The 15,579-nt window shown below is 36.6% G+C and overlaps 1 protein-coding gene across 2 annotated transcripts; it reads right to left on the bottom strand.

Moving 5' to 3' along the window:
• Nucleotides 1–1,364: 1,364 nt before the first annotated feature.
• On the bottom strand, nucleotides 1,365–14,819 carry CCNL1 (cyclin L1). Of its 2 annotated transcripts, XM_006908200.3 has the most exons (11): nucleotides 13,599–14,797; nucleotides 13,251–13,325; nucleotides 12,654–12,763; nucleotides 6,845–6,965; nucleotides 5,688–5,752; nucleotides 3,872–3,971; nucleotides 3,671–3,775; nucleotides 3,432–3,573; nucleotides 3,083–3,194; nucleotides 2,868–2,966; nucleotides 1,365–2,169 (listed from the first exon to the last, which is right to left on the bottom strand). In XM_006908200.3, exons 1-11 carry the CDS (start codon nucleotides 13,899–13,901, stop codon nucleotides 1,821–1,823), a joined length of 1,581 nt encoding a protein of 526 aa, XP_006908262.1. In that variant the 5' UTR covers nucleotides 13,902–14,797; the 3' UTR covers nucleotides 1,365–1,820. The 2 variants fall into 2 exon arrangements, with proteins under 2 accessions (XP_006908262.1, XP_006908264.1); XM_006908202.3 differs by lacking the exons at nucleotides 1,365–2,169; nucleotides 2,868–2,966; nucleotides 3,083–3,194; nucleotides 3,432–3,573; nucleotides 3,671–3,775 and adding an exon at nucleotides 5,436–5,449 and having other exon boundaries at nucleotides 13,599–14,819.
• Nucleotides 14,820–15,579: the final 760 nt, after the last annotated feature.

Genomic DNA, 15,579 nt, shown 5'->3' with positions numbered 1-15,579 from the left:
CTTCCAATAAGGGTGGAAGATGGAGTGATGAATTGGAGGTGTAAACAAGGCCGACTGACCAGGATTTGATCAGTACTTTTAGAGCTGGGAAATGGGATTCTACTATTTCTATTTCATATTTTTCAAATTTTTAAATTCAGGTAGAACAGCCTAAGTTTGTAAATATCTTGAAAAGAACCTAGAAAACAGCAGAAATAACTAGGATATGGCAAAGCCACCTCTCACACAACTACCTCACCCCTCATGCAGCTGTATCCTCCACGTCTTCCATCTTCACAACCCTCACCCACAGTGCGATTTCAAAACAAGGATAAGGTAGGTAAAAATTCAGACACCATTAACTCAAGATTCATCTGTTAAACAGGGCCTTTGTTGACATTAGCTTTGCCCTTCTTCAATGCCTGTCATGTAAAGGAAACAATGTTTACAGGAGGCAGTTTAAACCCTACAGAAATGTTATAGCTCAGCAATATTATAAATTATGTAAAAGTCTTTTAAGCTATTCTTACCAAGTTGCTCTTTCATGCTAGGCCAGGTTAGTTTTTATAGTTAGAAATACAACGGACTTAAATAGCATAGCCAACTTTTTACCTCCAAATGAACCCCGTTTCCTTAGACGTAGTTGCTTTGTAAGGCTCTTTCCAGCCTCAATACCCACCACTGGTGAACATTTGGAAATCTTCACAATCTTCTTCAGAAACATTTAACATCCTTAGTGAAAATGAGTCTTCATCTCTGTGGGTGTTTGATTTTTTCAAACAGCAACAAACCATTTGGAGCCAAGTCTAGTGGACAAGTAATCAGGGTAGGCGAAAAAAATTTAATATAATGAAATTTTTATGGCCTTTTAAGATATCTAAATTTACTTCCAAAATACTGAGAAAATAACTATTCTAAAAATTCATTTGGATACATGACATGGCTTTTTCAATAAAACTTTTTGTGGTCAAATTTTATCAGGGGCTTCCCCTTATCGTGCATTCTCTCCTAGCATAAATAAATATCACTAAGTATCTAACTAGAAGAAAAACTTTAAAGTTCAATAGTGGGGCCTGATTTATGGTTAAAAATTTTGTTGAAGAGGACAGTTCACTTTAGAAAAAAACTGACTTTAAACTTATGGTACCACTTATAGGCAAATCAGGTTTCAACTAGAAGACTGGTTTAATGCTACAAGATAATAATGTTACACTGTCGGAACACTCCCATTTGCTTTTTTCATATATATAGTGAAGACTTTTACAACTGCTCCCAACGTATAGCTAATGGAGGAAAGAATAGTTTTGTCAGAAAATCAGTACAGCCACTTTTACTACTAAAATTTTGCTTTTTAATAATTTATTTAAATAAAATATTTGAAGCAGTTTAGAAAAACAAGATTTGTATTTTATTTCCTTGTAAAAATCTTTACACATGCAGACAAACCAGTGTTAAGAAAGTATTCACCATCATTTAAACAAATAACCACTTAAATAGAACAGTGTCTGCAATTTTATCTGTATAAAAATAAGATACATTTTTACAGAATTCACACTCCAGTTCTTATAGCAATAAACAATACACAACTATAATAAGTACAATTGAACCTGACCATGGTTTTCAATTAGATACTGCTAGGGCATTTTAATGTGCAAAAAAAAAAAAAAAAAAAATTAACACAGTTCGTTTTCAACAGAAAATGTCCTCAGTGTTTCTAGAGACCTAGAGGGTTTTAAGAAATCAAATCCTAATCCGTTTGCTTTTAATGTTTTGATTGAGTCCATACATCACACTGTAGATAGCCAAAACCAGGAACTGATGCAGGCTCAATGGAAGAAAAGTCAGCGCCTGTGCCTGCCATGTCCCGAGCGACTGCCACCATGGTGCTTGCCTTTATGGGACCTCTCAAAGGAGCGAGATCTTTCACGCCTGTCCCTATGATGTCCCCGTTCATGCCTGTGTTTCTTGGCAGCATCTGAGTGATCCCGAGACTTGCTCTGAGATCGAGAACGAGATTTCTTCCTTTTGTGACCATGTCTATTTGAACTTTTTAAATCTTCTCTGGTATGCTTGGCCTTCAGGTGAGGAGAACCATGATTGTGATGTCGTCTTGGGCTTTCACTGTGACTGCGGGATCTGCTTCTTGATCTTGAGCTGTATGTTCCAGATCTACTCCGCCTATTATTATAACTTAGATAATAAAAATTTGAAGTTTAGATTCCGTTTCTAAAGAGAACAGACTATTTTGGTGGTGCTCATAACAAGCTCAAAACGAAACTATCAGACCTGTAAGAAGTCAGACTGAAGACTTTTATTAAATTTCTCTCCCCACCTCATCACCTCCCATCCAGCATGTATTAGACAAATCTTAAATCCACCATGTCTATATTCCGAGGGGAGTAATACACAATTTCTACAGAATGTTCTATATAGCTATGGTTATTAGTGAGTATCTCCCATATGCCCAAAAGAGCCACAAAGAGCTAGCAATCTAATTACAAATTAGAGAAGGTTCTTTGGCTATGGTCGACTTACTTGTTATTAAGAAGTGATTAATAAGATATTCATGTTTTCTAACTGAAATTGGACAGAAAGACAATGTTTTCACATTATAAACAGAATTATTAGATACCCTGATAGCACTTTAGCCAGCCCCTACACTTCTCCAAAAAACATGGGCAAAAACGGAATAGAATTCCATCAAGATACACCACCACAAAACAAAATCCACATACACACAGAGAAAGAATATTTCCAAACTCATTTCTCATAATCTACCTCACGTAAGCCTAATCTAGCCCAACTTTAAAAACAATCTACATTCAGATTTCTTTTAAAGCAGTAACTTTTAAATTCTCCATGTTCTCCCTAAAAGAGTATTTACTTACTGTCTTCTTGGAGTATGTGATCTAGAATGTGATCGTGTTCTTGACCTTGATCGACTTGCACTTCTGCTATTTCTACTTCTCTTGCTGTCTTTTCTTACACTTAAAAAAAAAAAAACAAAAAACCCACAATATTTTAGTTACATACTTAGTATGCTATAAGTTAAACACACAAAAGATGATTTATCAGGCCAGTTTTCTAACTCAAGTATACTCACCCATTATAAGGGCTTTTGGAAGCCTGTTGTCTGTCCTCGGGTTCTTTTTTAATCGTCTTCACATTAACAGAGATTGGTGACTTCTCTTCAGCTTTTACTTCTCTTGGTGAAGCTTAAAATAAAAAAAAAAACCCATCATAAAGACATGCCAACCACTGGGTTAACATGGTCAAAAAGCTGTTTCTAAATATAACTCAAAGTATCATGCTTTCAAGTCTTTAGTTGATTATCAAAACAGTAACAGTTTCATTTTAACATCACTGTTTCTACACAACTGTTAAATGCTAAAGCTCTCTCATAACCACACACTTTCAGTGCCCAGCTCATTTCAATTCTGAATAAATCTTACATGGTTTAGAGGCTGGAGAAAATCCACCAAGGGTTGAAAGGGCTGGAGTTCCATCAGGATTCAATCCCTTTGCTTTTAATTTGGCTTCTTGTAGGGCTACTTTTCTTTTCTCTACTTCTTTTTCCAATAATTCATAGTTTGGCTGTTGGAGGAAAATGAAGTTCTTATCTCTCATTCAGAGCATTTTAGAATGTTAGCACTGAAAAAGTAACAGCAAGAACATGAATAAACAAAATTACCTTTTTTCTGGTATAAAGCCTAAGTGTTTCTATGCAGATTTCCTGGATCTCCTCTTCCGTTGTACCAAAAAGAAGAAACCAATGGGGACGAGTTGGCAATGGAATCTAAACCATAAAAACACAATGATTTAGATGAAATTTTCAGTTTTTATTAGGAGGACTGACTTATCCTACAAGACTAAACAAGCTATATATACCTACCTGAAGAGCTCTAGCTGCAAGGTAGATGCAAGCACATGCTATAGTCTCTGGTTGAAATCGAACAAATACGTTGGTTCGAAGACTGTCATTCATATAGTTCCTGAAAAATATTTCAACCATAAGCTCTGTACATAAACAAACCTGTTCTGAGGCTTACATAAAATTGGAGACTCAATCCACTTTATTCTTTTTTCTCCTCATATTTATATTCATATCCTCATATTCTAGCATGTAACAATTCTTAACTCGAAAACCAGTAAAAGATAATTTTAACACAAGGACAATTCGGCTTTTTTATGTATGACCAAAATCCTTTAAAATAATTTTATATCACTACAAATAGAACTTAAGTTTTTTAAACAATTTCCTCTGAAAAGTAATGCTTTTAAAGTCAATTCTGACTAATTTCAGAAATGATAAACCACTCCAACAATACTTCAAGCCATTAATTATTGACCATCTCTCCTTTATCCACAATGAAAAGCAGTGTCAACCAAGTTCTTTCAAAAACTCAAAGTACTGTGACAGGGGTAAAAAGGTTACGTACTCACCAAGTTATACTTATATTAAGAAAATTAAGCTACTTCAGAAAATCTGCAGGGAAGTGAACAATAAATATATACAACAGCCTTGTTTATATACCTTTTTTTCTTTTTTGCAACTAAGTACAAATAAAAGCAATAAACTACGTCAGTTAATAAACTGCTGGACTTATTAGTGAACCCTCCCCACAACATTCCTGAAGAACTGAAGAAATTTTACAAATTGTTTACAAGGTTAAACTAAAAAACTACTTAATAATCTTTACTCACGATAACTGCTAAAATCTGTCTTATAGAACATATATTTTAAATCTCATACATTTTATAAAAACAATGAGACTTTCTTAATATTACTAATATTTACTGAGTCCAAAAGAAGCATGGCAGTCATTAAGTCCAGAACAAAAATTATGTCACTTAAGTCCTGCACATCAACAGTCTTAAGACAGTAGTTGTGGCTGGACCACAACTGTTTTACCTTTAAATAAGCCAGCACTCCAAATCATACATCTGTATCTCTAAAGTCCAAGTTCTAAAGTGCTTAAGCTAATATTTCTTAAAAATGAAGTACTTCTTAATTCTAATGTTATTGCCTGCAATGGCCCAGCACTATAAATTTATCCAGCATGGGAATGGTGCCCATTTTTGCTGCAAGTTTTAGTTTCCTTTGGTAGAATTCATGCTATACGTACTAAAAATAGAAATCTAGTCAAACTCCTAACAAAAAAATTATTTAATTCATAATAGTTGGACAACAAATCTATCAAAAATGAACTATTCATTTTGATAGTACAGGTATACATTAAATACATAGGCATGTTGAATAGTTACTTCTAGAAGCAAATATACAAATCCTTTTGACACCCCGACAGAACTAGAAGATGCTGCCAGATGGATATGGACCACCACTTCAGTGAATCTCGGATGAGAGCTTGCACTGGATTGGCTGGAGAGCAGGGCAGCCAATCAGGCCATCCTGTGGTCATGGGCTGAAGTGCAGAGGGCAGAGTTCTATGACTTACCATCATGGACTACCCTTTAATTAAAGAGTAGAAAAAAGAACAAAGTTAAACTGAGTTCTCCATTAAAAGCAATTAGTCAAGCCAAGAAAACAGGAAGCAGAAATAAGCATTATTTACCTTTCGATTAAAAAACAAAAAACTAAAAAGCACCAAAAGAAACTATCTCATTATTTTGGAAAAGGGAAATGAAACTTACTTTATTTCTGCTTCTGTTTTCCTGGCTAGGAAAGAAATGTAAGAAAAGCAACTTACCAGGCAGTCTGAACCAGGGTTTGATTACGTTCACATTCTAAGACTTGTAAATACATAACAATGATCTAAAGGACAAGGGAAAAAAAACTCAGTTTAGCATATCATTGGTTCTTTCAGAGTCAATGAATATAAGTAACTGAAAATGTTAGGTGCAAGTTTTAATCCTTCTATAAACGGCATGGATAATCAGATCAACCTAAAATGTACCCAAATCAACGTGGGTTATATTACTATATAACGAAAATTATGTTTAGAAATATGTTCCAAAGTTGTACAGGAAAAAAAAAACTGAGTTAATTCAATTAAAAATACCCAATTTTTCATGTAAACTTTACTATGTGGTGGGCACTGCATCCTGCAAACAAGTTAAAGCTAGACTATAGCATTTAATTTCCAAGGTATAATTATGTATGTGCTAAAGCCCTAAAGATGGTTATAGTTTTAAAGTTACAAAGTATGATACATATTGGAAGTATTACCGTAAGTAATGAAACACTAAATATTTCTACATTAAAGCTTATCACACTAAATATAATTAAAGACTATATATAAATAGCTTTACTTCAGTTCAGGTGAGATCTTTCTGGATCTGTGTTATCAACGTTCCCATTTTATTTTAAAGATGTGATATCTAAGAAGAATCCACCAAGGTCTCACAGTTAATGGCAGAAACGTTTCGGTACCACACATAGTCCTACCCTCAGGGCACCTGTTCTCTTAGCTATTTTGCTATTTACTTATGTTGGTCACACACAAAACCAAGAGCTGCACGAGAAACCTTTGAACATTCAAATGTAACAGTGAGCAGCCACCATTCTTTGTACATTTTACTATGCAACAGGTAGCATGCCAGGTACTTTTGCACATATATATTATTTATTCCTTGGAGTGTGTTAATTCATAATCTCCATTTCTAGGTAGAGAAACTGGGTTAACCACAGAGGCAAGTAGAACTTATCTATGTCCGCACGACAAAGTGAAGATTTGAATTCCAAGTGTTCTTGACTCCCATTTTTCTGAGAAACTTCAATATCCAAAAGGATACTTTTAAACACCAAAGTTAACTCTTAAATATAAATGTAATAAATTCGCGAAAAATAAAAATTTAAGAAAAGCCCTAATACTTACGAAAGTAATTTCTGTACTCTACGACTCACCTTATGGGGATGCTTGACATGAACACAAAATCCCAACTCCTTTAGCACCCTCCTCTCTGCCTTGATAACTTGGTTTTTGGTGTTAATGTAGTTCTGATCAAGGATCAGGGGGCTTGGAGTCCTATAGTTTGTAAGAAATAAAATCAAAACTGTTTTGCACATCCAAAAAATTTTATTTGTGGCATCTCCGTTTTCCCTTCCAACCAACTATTGGCAACAGAAACCAGCTTTTTAAACTCCTGCAAACAAGTTAAAGCATTAATCTTGTGCTGTCCAAGTTATGCTAAGTATGTACTTTCTAGACTAAGTTCCTACAGAAACTAACTCGACTTCGTAATGAAAACAATTTACTCTAATTATCTTGGATTTATCATTATTTTCATATAGATTATATTTTGGATATATATATGTTGATTAACTTAAGCAATAACTTGATTTGTTATCACAAACCCCATTAGTCTCCACTGACCCTTTATGACAAAACTAATGTGCTCTTGGAAATACTATAAGAACCTCATAAGATTACAGTGATTTCACTCATTTTATAAAATACTAACTCTTGACTTGTTCATGGCCAAAAATAAAATTAGGTGAGAAAATGGTAGGTAATACAGATTCCTCCCAAATGGGCCATTTTTTTAAACAAATTATTCCAAGAATCTGTTATAGAAAATCTGAAAACTAAAGATTTAGATCAATTACCAAAAAAATTATGAAAATCAGCCTCAAAACTCCAAGTGATCAATAAAAACCATGATTAAGTTCAGAGTTGTAGTTATTAGGCAGTATCATCAGCATGCAATGCAGAAGGGAAGACCATAATGATGGTAACACAGCAATACTCTAGGTCTCTGTGCCAGATGAAATTTCGATAGCTTCCAAACTTATGATGCAGAAGGCTATATATCAATTGGTGGTTCAATGCTTTAGAAATAGCACATTCAATTAAAAGGCTTATTTAAGCCTTGAAATTCAAACTGGTTTCTTACTGAGAGGCTTGCTTTTCTCAGGACTCGGACTTTCATTTAAACGCGTATAATAAAGTGTCTCGATGTCCTTCGTTTAATACATTTTAGATCCAACCAACGAAAACATTTCATTTTTATTAAAATACTGAATATATGATATATGTAAGGGTAGAACATTTAAATATTTCTCCCATACTCATTTCACTTTCAGCCAAGAAGATTCAAGAGTTTCTTCCCTGGGCAAAACACAACATCTATTTTTTAAAGATAGTCATTCTGAGTATTACCCCAACTCACAGCTCATTTTACTATGCATACCAAATCCAGAAAAATGTAAGCTCATACTTTAAAATAAAAAATCTGTTTAAATACAACCACTTGAAGATTAGAAAAAAAAATCTAAAAATAAGCTGCATTAACTACTCCTGTAGTGACCTGTTATAGAGCAAAAATCAGCTATCATTTATTTTCTTTTCAGATTTAAAATTACAAAGACTGGACTAGACTATTTCAAATTATTCTACCTTTTTTAAAAATCAAATAACATTATACAAAAGTTGGCAAAACTGACAAAATGGAAAATAGCTGTTACTTAAATTAACAATGCTGAAAATGGCCTTCATTCAGTTCAATTACTATTACAGATATGAAAGGCATACGGAATGAGGCCACCAACTGGGGAGGGGACTGATTTCTAACGTAATATCACAATGAATCTGTTTTTATCATAATAGGCTACAAGTTAATTGCTCTTTGGGAAAAAAAAAAATCAAATTTAAACCAAACGAGAGCAATAAATGTATACATGTGAATGTAGTTCGAAGATCTTAATGTTTATCATTTTTCACAAGATTTCATCACAACAGGAAATTTGAGAAGAAATTAAATCCATCTCAGACTCTTACTGATGACCTAATGGCCCTCCTTCAATAGGCATTAGCAGATAAGACTATCTTCAGAGTTACAGTTGCACGTCACTTTAACTCAATGCATTGCAATTCAGACAGTAAAACTGCACCATTAATCCATACAAAAATAAATTTTACAATAGCAGTTTTGTCTCATTTCTCTCCATATGTTAAACAAATTCATTTGTATCTCTTGTTAAGCTTGCTTTAAGAATTGCCTTCAAATTCTGTTAAAAATTCATTTTTCTTGCAATCCACCAGCTAAACCCTTGTTTGAATTATGGCTACTATCTGGTGCTGATCAGGCTTAATCATTCATTAACTCTGCTTTAACAAATTGTTACTTTCCATCTTTTTTGCCACAATCTTTACTTTCCTCTTTTTTTATGTCAAAATCCCAGTATCATCAAACCAATTAAGGAAACCAAACCCATTATTTACTGCAATTCCACTATGTACTCAACTTCTTGCTTAGCCCTAATAGTATCTGCCATTTTCAAAGTTAACTTTGTGGGTGTATAATCCAACACCTCCATTTTGTTCAGAATTGGTTTTACCTCACAAATCAAGGAAGGCTCAATAAACATTAATTTACAAACTACCTTACAGGTTTTGTAGCAGAAGTTGAAAAACGTGTCCCAATAAATTAGCAAGAAAAGGTTCAAGAAAACTGTCTAAGCAACTGTTTTTGTTTTTTTTTTTTACTTATATTAACAAATTATCAATTAATATTTTCTGTAGCAACAAGCACATTAAATTAAATTAAGGCTTGCTAGAATTTCTTCCTTCCCAATCAGGTTAACTTTCCTTTCCCTTAAAAGCTTGAAGAGGTGTCATTTTTAAATCTCTTAAAGAGAAACCATCTAGTTAGTAGTGAGTGAGGTAGGGGGAATAACAACCAACCAAACCTAAAACTTTACCTTCCCTGCTTTTAAATTTTTCATATTTTTCAAAGTAATTTATATGAAAAGAACTATTTTCAAATTTCAGTCCTAATAGGAAATTTTGGGCTTTGGTCATTGGAAGTTTATTATCTGGTCTTTTAGAGTAGCTATTTTTCCTTTAGCATGATTAATTTGGCTGAAATACACTTGAATAAAAAGAAATTAGAATTAGGAGGTCCATCCCAACGTGGTTAGGTTTCACTCATGAAGTACAAGGACCAAGAAATTCTGGAACTAGTTCAAGGAACTATATTAAAATGAGATGAGTAGTTTACAAGGAGGTAGATGCTGCTCAATACACAGAAATTTGTAATGCCTATGTCAAAAAAACCATTCTTTCTCTAGCAATGTTTAAACAAACTGAAGACTGCTTTTAGAACCACCAAAATAAACAGCAGAGGGAGGATGGACTAAATAACAAGTCCACTTAACACCTTTCCAATTTCTCATCCATGATCTATACACATGTTGAAAATACCACACCATATGCACCAATGAGAGTGGTTGCATCAATCTTTGAAAATTTAATTGTCTTCTTTTAGACAAGATTTATAGTATGAATGTGGGATCTTTAAAACTACAGAAAACCCTTAATTTGCTGTGAACATGCTCTATCTCAAAAGTAAATTATAATTAGAAACTATTAAAATAAAAAAGCAATCTTCCCTTTAAATTCAGTCATTTATTCTGAATTTTTAAAAGACAATTATTAGACCACAAAAATAATCAAGGTGGGTAGGGGGTAAGTCAAATAATCCAAGATGTGACTTGGGAATTGGTACTTTTTAAAAGCTCATCTGGTGATTCTAATGTGCAGCCAGGGCTGAAAAACAATGACCTCAAGGCTACAAAAATGATCCCTCTTTGTAAATTTTCAAGGTCATACTACAATTTAAAGCTATGCAAAATTACATTAAAATAACATCATTAAGATAAACTGATATCCTTCACCTAACTGAAGTTTAATACTAATACTTTCTAATGACAATCTGTGCAAAAAAATATTAAGCTATACTTGTAATAACTTGGACAGCAAAGACAAAAGCTTATAACAAGAAACAGGAGTTTTTCTAAATGGTTCACCAGTGGCCAACCTGTTAGTCCCCGATTCCAGTGACCTATTCTCAGAGCACTGGCTTCTCCTTGGGGATTTTCGATACTTCACTCACTGTTGCCATGACGACAGCTTCATCTCTATGTACCACTCCACATCACCCAGGCTTTGGTAAATGTAGCTGGTCGCTGTATAGTCGGTTGCAAGGGAAAAAAGAGTTGAAGTTAATAACATATACAAGTTACATGTCTGAGTAAACTTGTAATATGCATAGAAACACTTTTATATCCTGCTTTAAAAAAAAGCTTCCATGCAATTAACTCCTTTAAAATTTCATGCTATAATCGGGATTCTAAGGTTGAAACAAAATCTCGCTGTATTGACTCAAAAAAAAAAAACAAAAACCAAAAAAAACCACGCACTGTTACACCAGACACAACAGTCAGGTGAGATGTTTTAAATTCCAAGGTTTTTATAGTTAAGACCTACACTGACATCAAGGAAGAATACTCTAAGTCTCAGAAAAATTTCAAAGTACAGATAATCATTTTAAGTGATAACAGTTGGCTCAATGGTTCAAAAAATAACAGAAAACTATTGCTTTTAAACAAACACAGAACCCTTTGACTTACATATAGAGCCTTTTTATTTAGTGTCATTTTATTTTAAACACCCTGAAGAATCAGGTTAGGTATCTAAATACAAATTTTAGCTCAGACCATACTAAATACCAAATTGAAATCTTCCCAATTTCCAGGCATTCCTCACCAAGAAGCTAAAAGATACTTTAAAATGAAATAAAAAATTAGTCTATCCCTTGATATGGTTAGGGTGAATGAGAAAAGATGGCAGAAAAAGAAAAGTAAGAAAACTGAAAAATGCTGTGAAAACTAGGTAGCAATGTTTCAGACTTTATCGTTTTAGGCTACTATTTGCTTGTCTCTGAATAGTTCTATTACTGTCAACTTAGACTCAGCCAATAAGGACCACTCATGTAAGATACTAATTTGACACTAACGAACATCCAATCCCCAAAACAACTTAAAATCCTTTTATAACTAACTTCCATTCAAACTCAGAACAAGTTTGGCTAACATCGCAATTTCATAAAAAATGAAAACAAGGATTAATTTGCAACAAGTACTAGAAGTCACCTGTAGACACAGGAAGTCCTCCAACTAAAATTTTTGACACTCGTCTCACATGAACACACAAGTTCACATAAAGTGTGATGATGTAGCCACGCAACACCTATAAGCCACTATTCTGGTCTCTTATTTTCTTACAAGATAGAATAAATGGGCCTTATCTAAATACAACCCAATCAATCAAGAGTTATTTTTCTAACACACTCACTAGACTATATCTAACCAAAACAAATACCTGTTTAATCCCTTTGACTTCAAACTTTATCATTCTGCAGTCCTTTCAGATCCGGTATTATGCGATATATCGTAGTTCAATGTTGAGAAGTATTCTAACAAAAGCCAACCTCGATTGATAAAGAATTAACTGAGACTTCAAGCAAAAAAAAACAATCTACACAAGACTTTGCCGCAACATTAACTTGAACTGCAGTGTTTAAACTTCCAGCCTTCAAGTCTTCCAGAGAGGGGAGGGGAAAAACAACTTACAGAATACACTCACACATGAGCCAAATGTATTCCCTTTCTTGTTTAGTCTTAAGCCACAGGACTGCTTCACAGCACTGTTAGGATTGTCCATAAATGCAACTGCCTCTACAAACTACAGATAGCTGGTTAATTATGGTTTTTTTCATATTAAGTATCAGTGTGCTCCTATGTGAATTTCAACACCTAAATTAATTTTCCTTTGCATGGGTTTTAACTTGAGAAGAAAGAATGTTTTGATTTGATGATTGGTGCACAGTACAGTAGCAGCAAGAGATGCTGGGTTCAATAATGCCAATCTTACCTTTTTCCTCTTAACTGGCGTAGGTGGTGAAATACATTAATCACATCCCTTATTCTTCTAGGTGCTTCTTCGATTTTTGATGCAAGATTAATACAAGCCATGGCAACAATCTGAAAGAACCAATGATTCAATAAGAAGTTGTTAGATTATGATACTATTAAGTAATTAAGAAAAAGTGCCCCTCTCAAAATCTAACAAACTTATTTGATGAAGGAACTTTAGAACACAATTGGGACAATCTTTGGTGAAACAAAATTACAATTACTATTTCCAAGCCATAAGCTTACCAGCTACGCTAACACAATTTGTTTTTACTGCCTAATCTCTCGTTAATTTTGAATCTAGAATCAAACGCAGTCTCATGGGAGTTTTGCTTTTGGTTGAAAATTCTAATTATTGATAACAGGGAACCTGGGCTCAGGATCCATATTCTAGTTTTTAAAACATCTCAAAGTCCCTACTTTCCAGTAGGTGAGATCTGGGTACAAAGTCCTAAACTAACCACTCCCTTTCTGGGTATTTGGCTGCTGACACTACCCCCCTACTTCCCATTTCCGGATGAAGAAATCCTCTTCCACCCACCTCCGCCTTGCTTACCTCGAAACTGTGTTTGACGAAAGACTTGGAGTAGAAAAAACGATGAAACAACACCTGCCCCGTTGCCATCGCCACCTGCAGATGAGAAAGAAGAACGGAAGCCCAGGGGTCAGGCGGGCCCGCACCAAGAGCCGCCGCCATTTTGTGCCGCCGCTCGCTCCCCCTCCCCCGCCCCACTACTTACAGCAAGAAAGCTTTGCCTCCCGGCTCCCCCGCCCACGGCACGCCCGGGCTCCGGCGGGGACCCGCGGCTGGAAAGCCCCAGAGTGCCATCCCTGCCCTGCCAGGACACGGCGGCACCGGGATACATCGGAGAGGAGATGCGCCTAGCCAGCCCGGAGCACTGACCTGCGGCAGCCGGAGGAGAATGCCGGCGGCCTGGATGAGCTCGCAGCCCAGGATGCGCAAGTCCGTCTCGCTGGGCAGGTCGAGACCGTCCTGCATGGACGGGGTGGGCGAGAGCCGTTCCTCCGGAATCAGTGAGTGGTCGATGGTGAGCGAAACTTCCGAGTAGAGGCGGTCTCCGATCAGAATCCCTCCCGTCGTGGTCGTCGTCGTGGTTGTCGTCCCGGAGCTGGAACCGCCCGCACTCGGGGCAGCCGAGGAAGCGGTGGCTGCAGCGGTCGCTGTCGGGTGAGGCCCGGACGCCATAGTCTCAGCGAGCTGCACGCACGCCCAACGCAGCCGGAACCCGGAGCGAAACTAACCAGCGTCCTCGGCGCGACGGATATTCCTGTGACCGCCGGGTCCTGGACCGCTTCACGCAGCGTGCGCTTCCGCTCTGACGTCAACACGTCCAGCCGGCGCGCGCCAACTAGTCCCTGCAGGCCTCGCCTCCGCCCGCGGCGCCTCCGCCCGCGGCCCCTCCGCCTGTGCCTTCCCAGGACCTGTGGTTGGCTTGTGGGTCTTTCGGTGACCTAGGTGACCTGTATGCTGGGGCTCCCGAGCGGTCAAGGCGGCAGACTTTTTAGCTAAAACAGATGCAAGCTGCTCGTTCGTAATATTTTTAGCCACAAAAATAAGAAGGGAGTTTTACAAGTTACTTTATCCCCAAGTTAGAGTTGGTAAAATTTACTGTAACTCCTGCGCGGTTTTGATAATTTGTCTAGAACATGGGTTCCCTTGATCCCATCTCTCGCCCTCTCCTAACTTTTCGCTTTTGCGCCGGCGCAAGTTCTTTGTATACAGAAGGAAGCGTAGGGCCGTGTTTCGCCCTCTTTGACGGGTGTAAAAGGGTAACGCTGATGTCCTGTACAAACGAACTTGAAATTTAAAGTGATCCTTAAGGAATCTGGAGAGGACTGCTTTAAAGTATTTTTAGAAAACAGGAATGTGAACCATATCGGTTCCCAAAACGCACCGATAAGCGCGTGGTATGAAGTAGGGCAAAGACTTAATAACCTGGAGGGCGGCTTTTTCACAGCTTCAGTTGCGAAACTCAGGCCGAGCCAGTGACAGCGCCGCAGCTCTCAGTAATCTGGAAAATCCTTAGTTTCCGAAAATAGTCTTAGGTTAAAATCCTTACAGAGGTAATCTGATTATTCCCAGAGTCTACGTATTCATTCGTGGTTATGGCAATTAAACAGAAGGGAGAAATGAATCTCATAGTTTTTTCCTTTCGGATATTGGGTAACGAACAATTCTCAAATTTTTCTCAAATTAGAATTAAAAAAAAAAATACTGAGCCAGAGTACTAGAGTCTGGGGTTGGAAGGAAGGGAGTTGGTCTTGGTTTACTCTAACCATCTTTTAATCCCACGCTTGAACTGCTAAGACGTAGGGATAAGAAGCCCCATTACCTTTCTATGACAGCTCTGTTTTAAGGCCTAATCTTTTTAATTATGAAAAGTGCATTGAAACTTGGATCTATAGAGCAAAGGGAGTTTGAATACATTTCAATTTGTCAATGATGTCACTAAGGCAAAACATTCAAAACTTCATTTAAAAAAGGGTATTAAATACACCTTATATCTTAAAGACTGACATCAGTAGTTCTGAACCCTGGCTGCTCATTAGGATCTTCTGAGGAGCTTTTAAAACACACTGATGCCTGAGCCTTACCTAAAGAGATTGATAGAATTTGTTGGGGATGGGCCAGGCCCAGCCGGTGATATTGCCCATCCTCCAGTGATTCCAGTGTTCAGTCAGGGTTGAGAAACATTACTTCAAGAAAGTGTAAATCTGATACTGGCTAAAGCACCTAAACTTTCTGCATGTCACCTTCACCTTTCTGACTAGGCTGCTTCCAGGGAAACTCGCCTCCCCAATATTCAGGAACGATTTTAAATACTATAGCAAATTTTGAAATCTTTAGAAAACTAATTATTATT

This window comes from Pteropus alecto, unplaced genomic scaffold (assembly GCF_000325575.1).
Source record: "Pteropus alecto unplaced genomic scaffold, ASM32557v1 scaffold81, whole genome shotgun sequence".
NCBI classification, from domain to species: Eukaryota; Metazoa; Chordata; class Mammalia; order Chiroptera; family Pteropodidae; genus Pteropus; species Pteropus alecto.
Note: the sequence above shows the minus strand (reverse complement) of the source record. Positions and strands in the feature narration are given on the sequence as shown.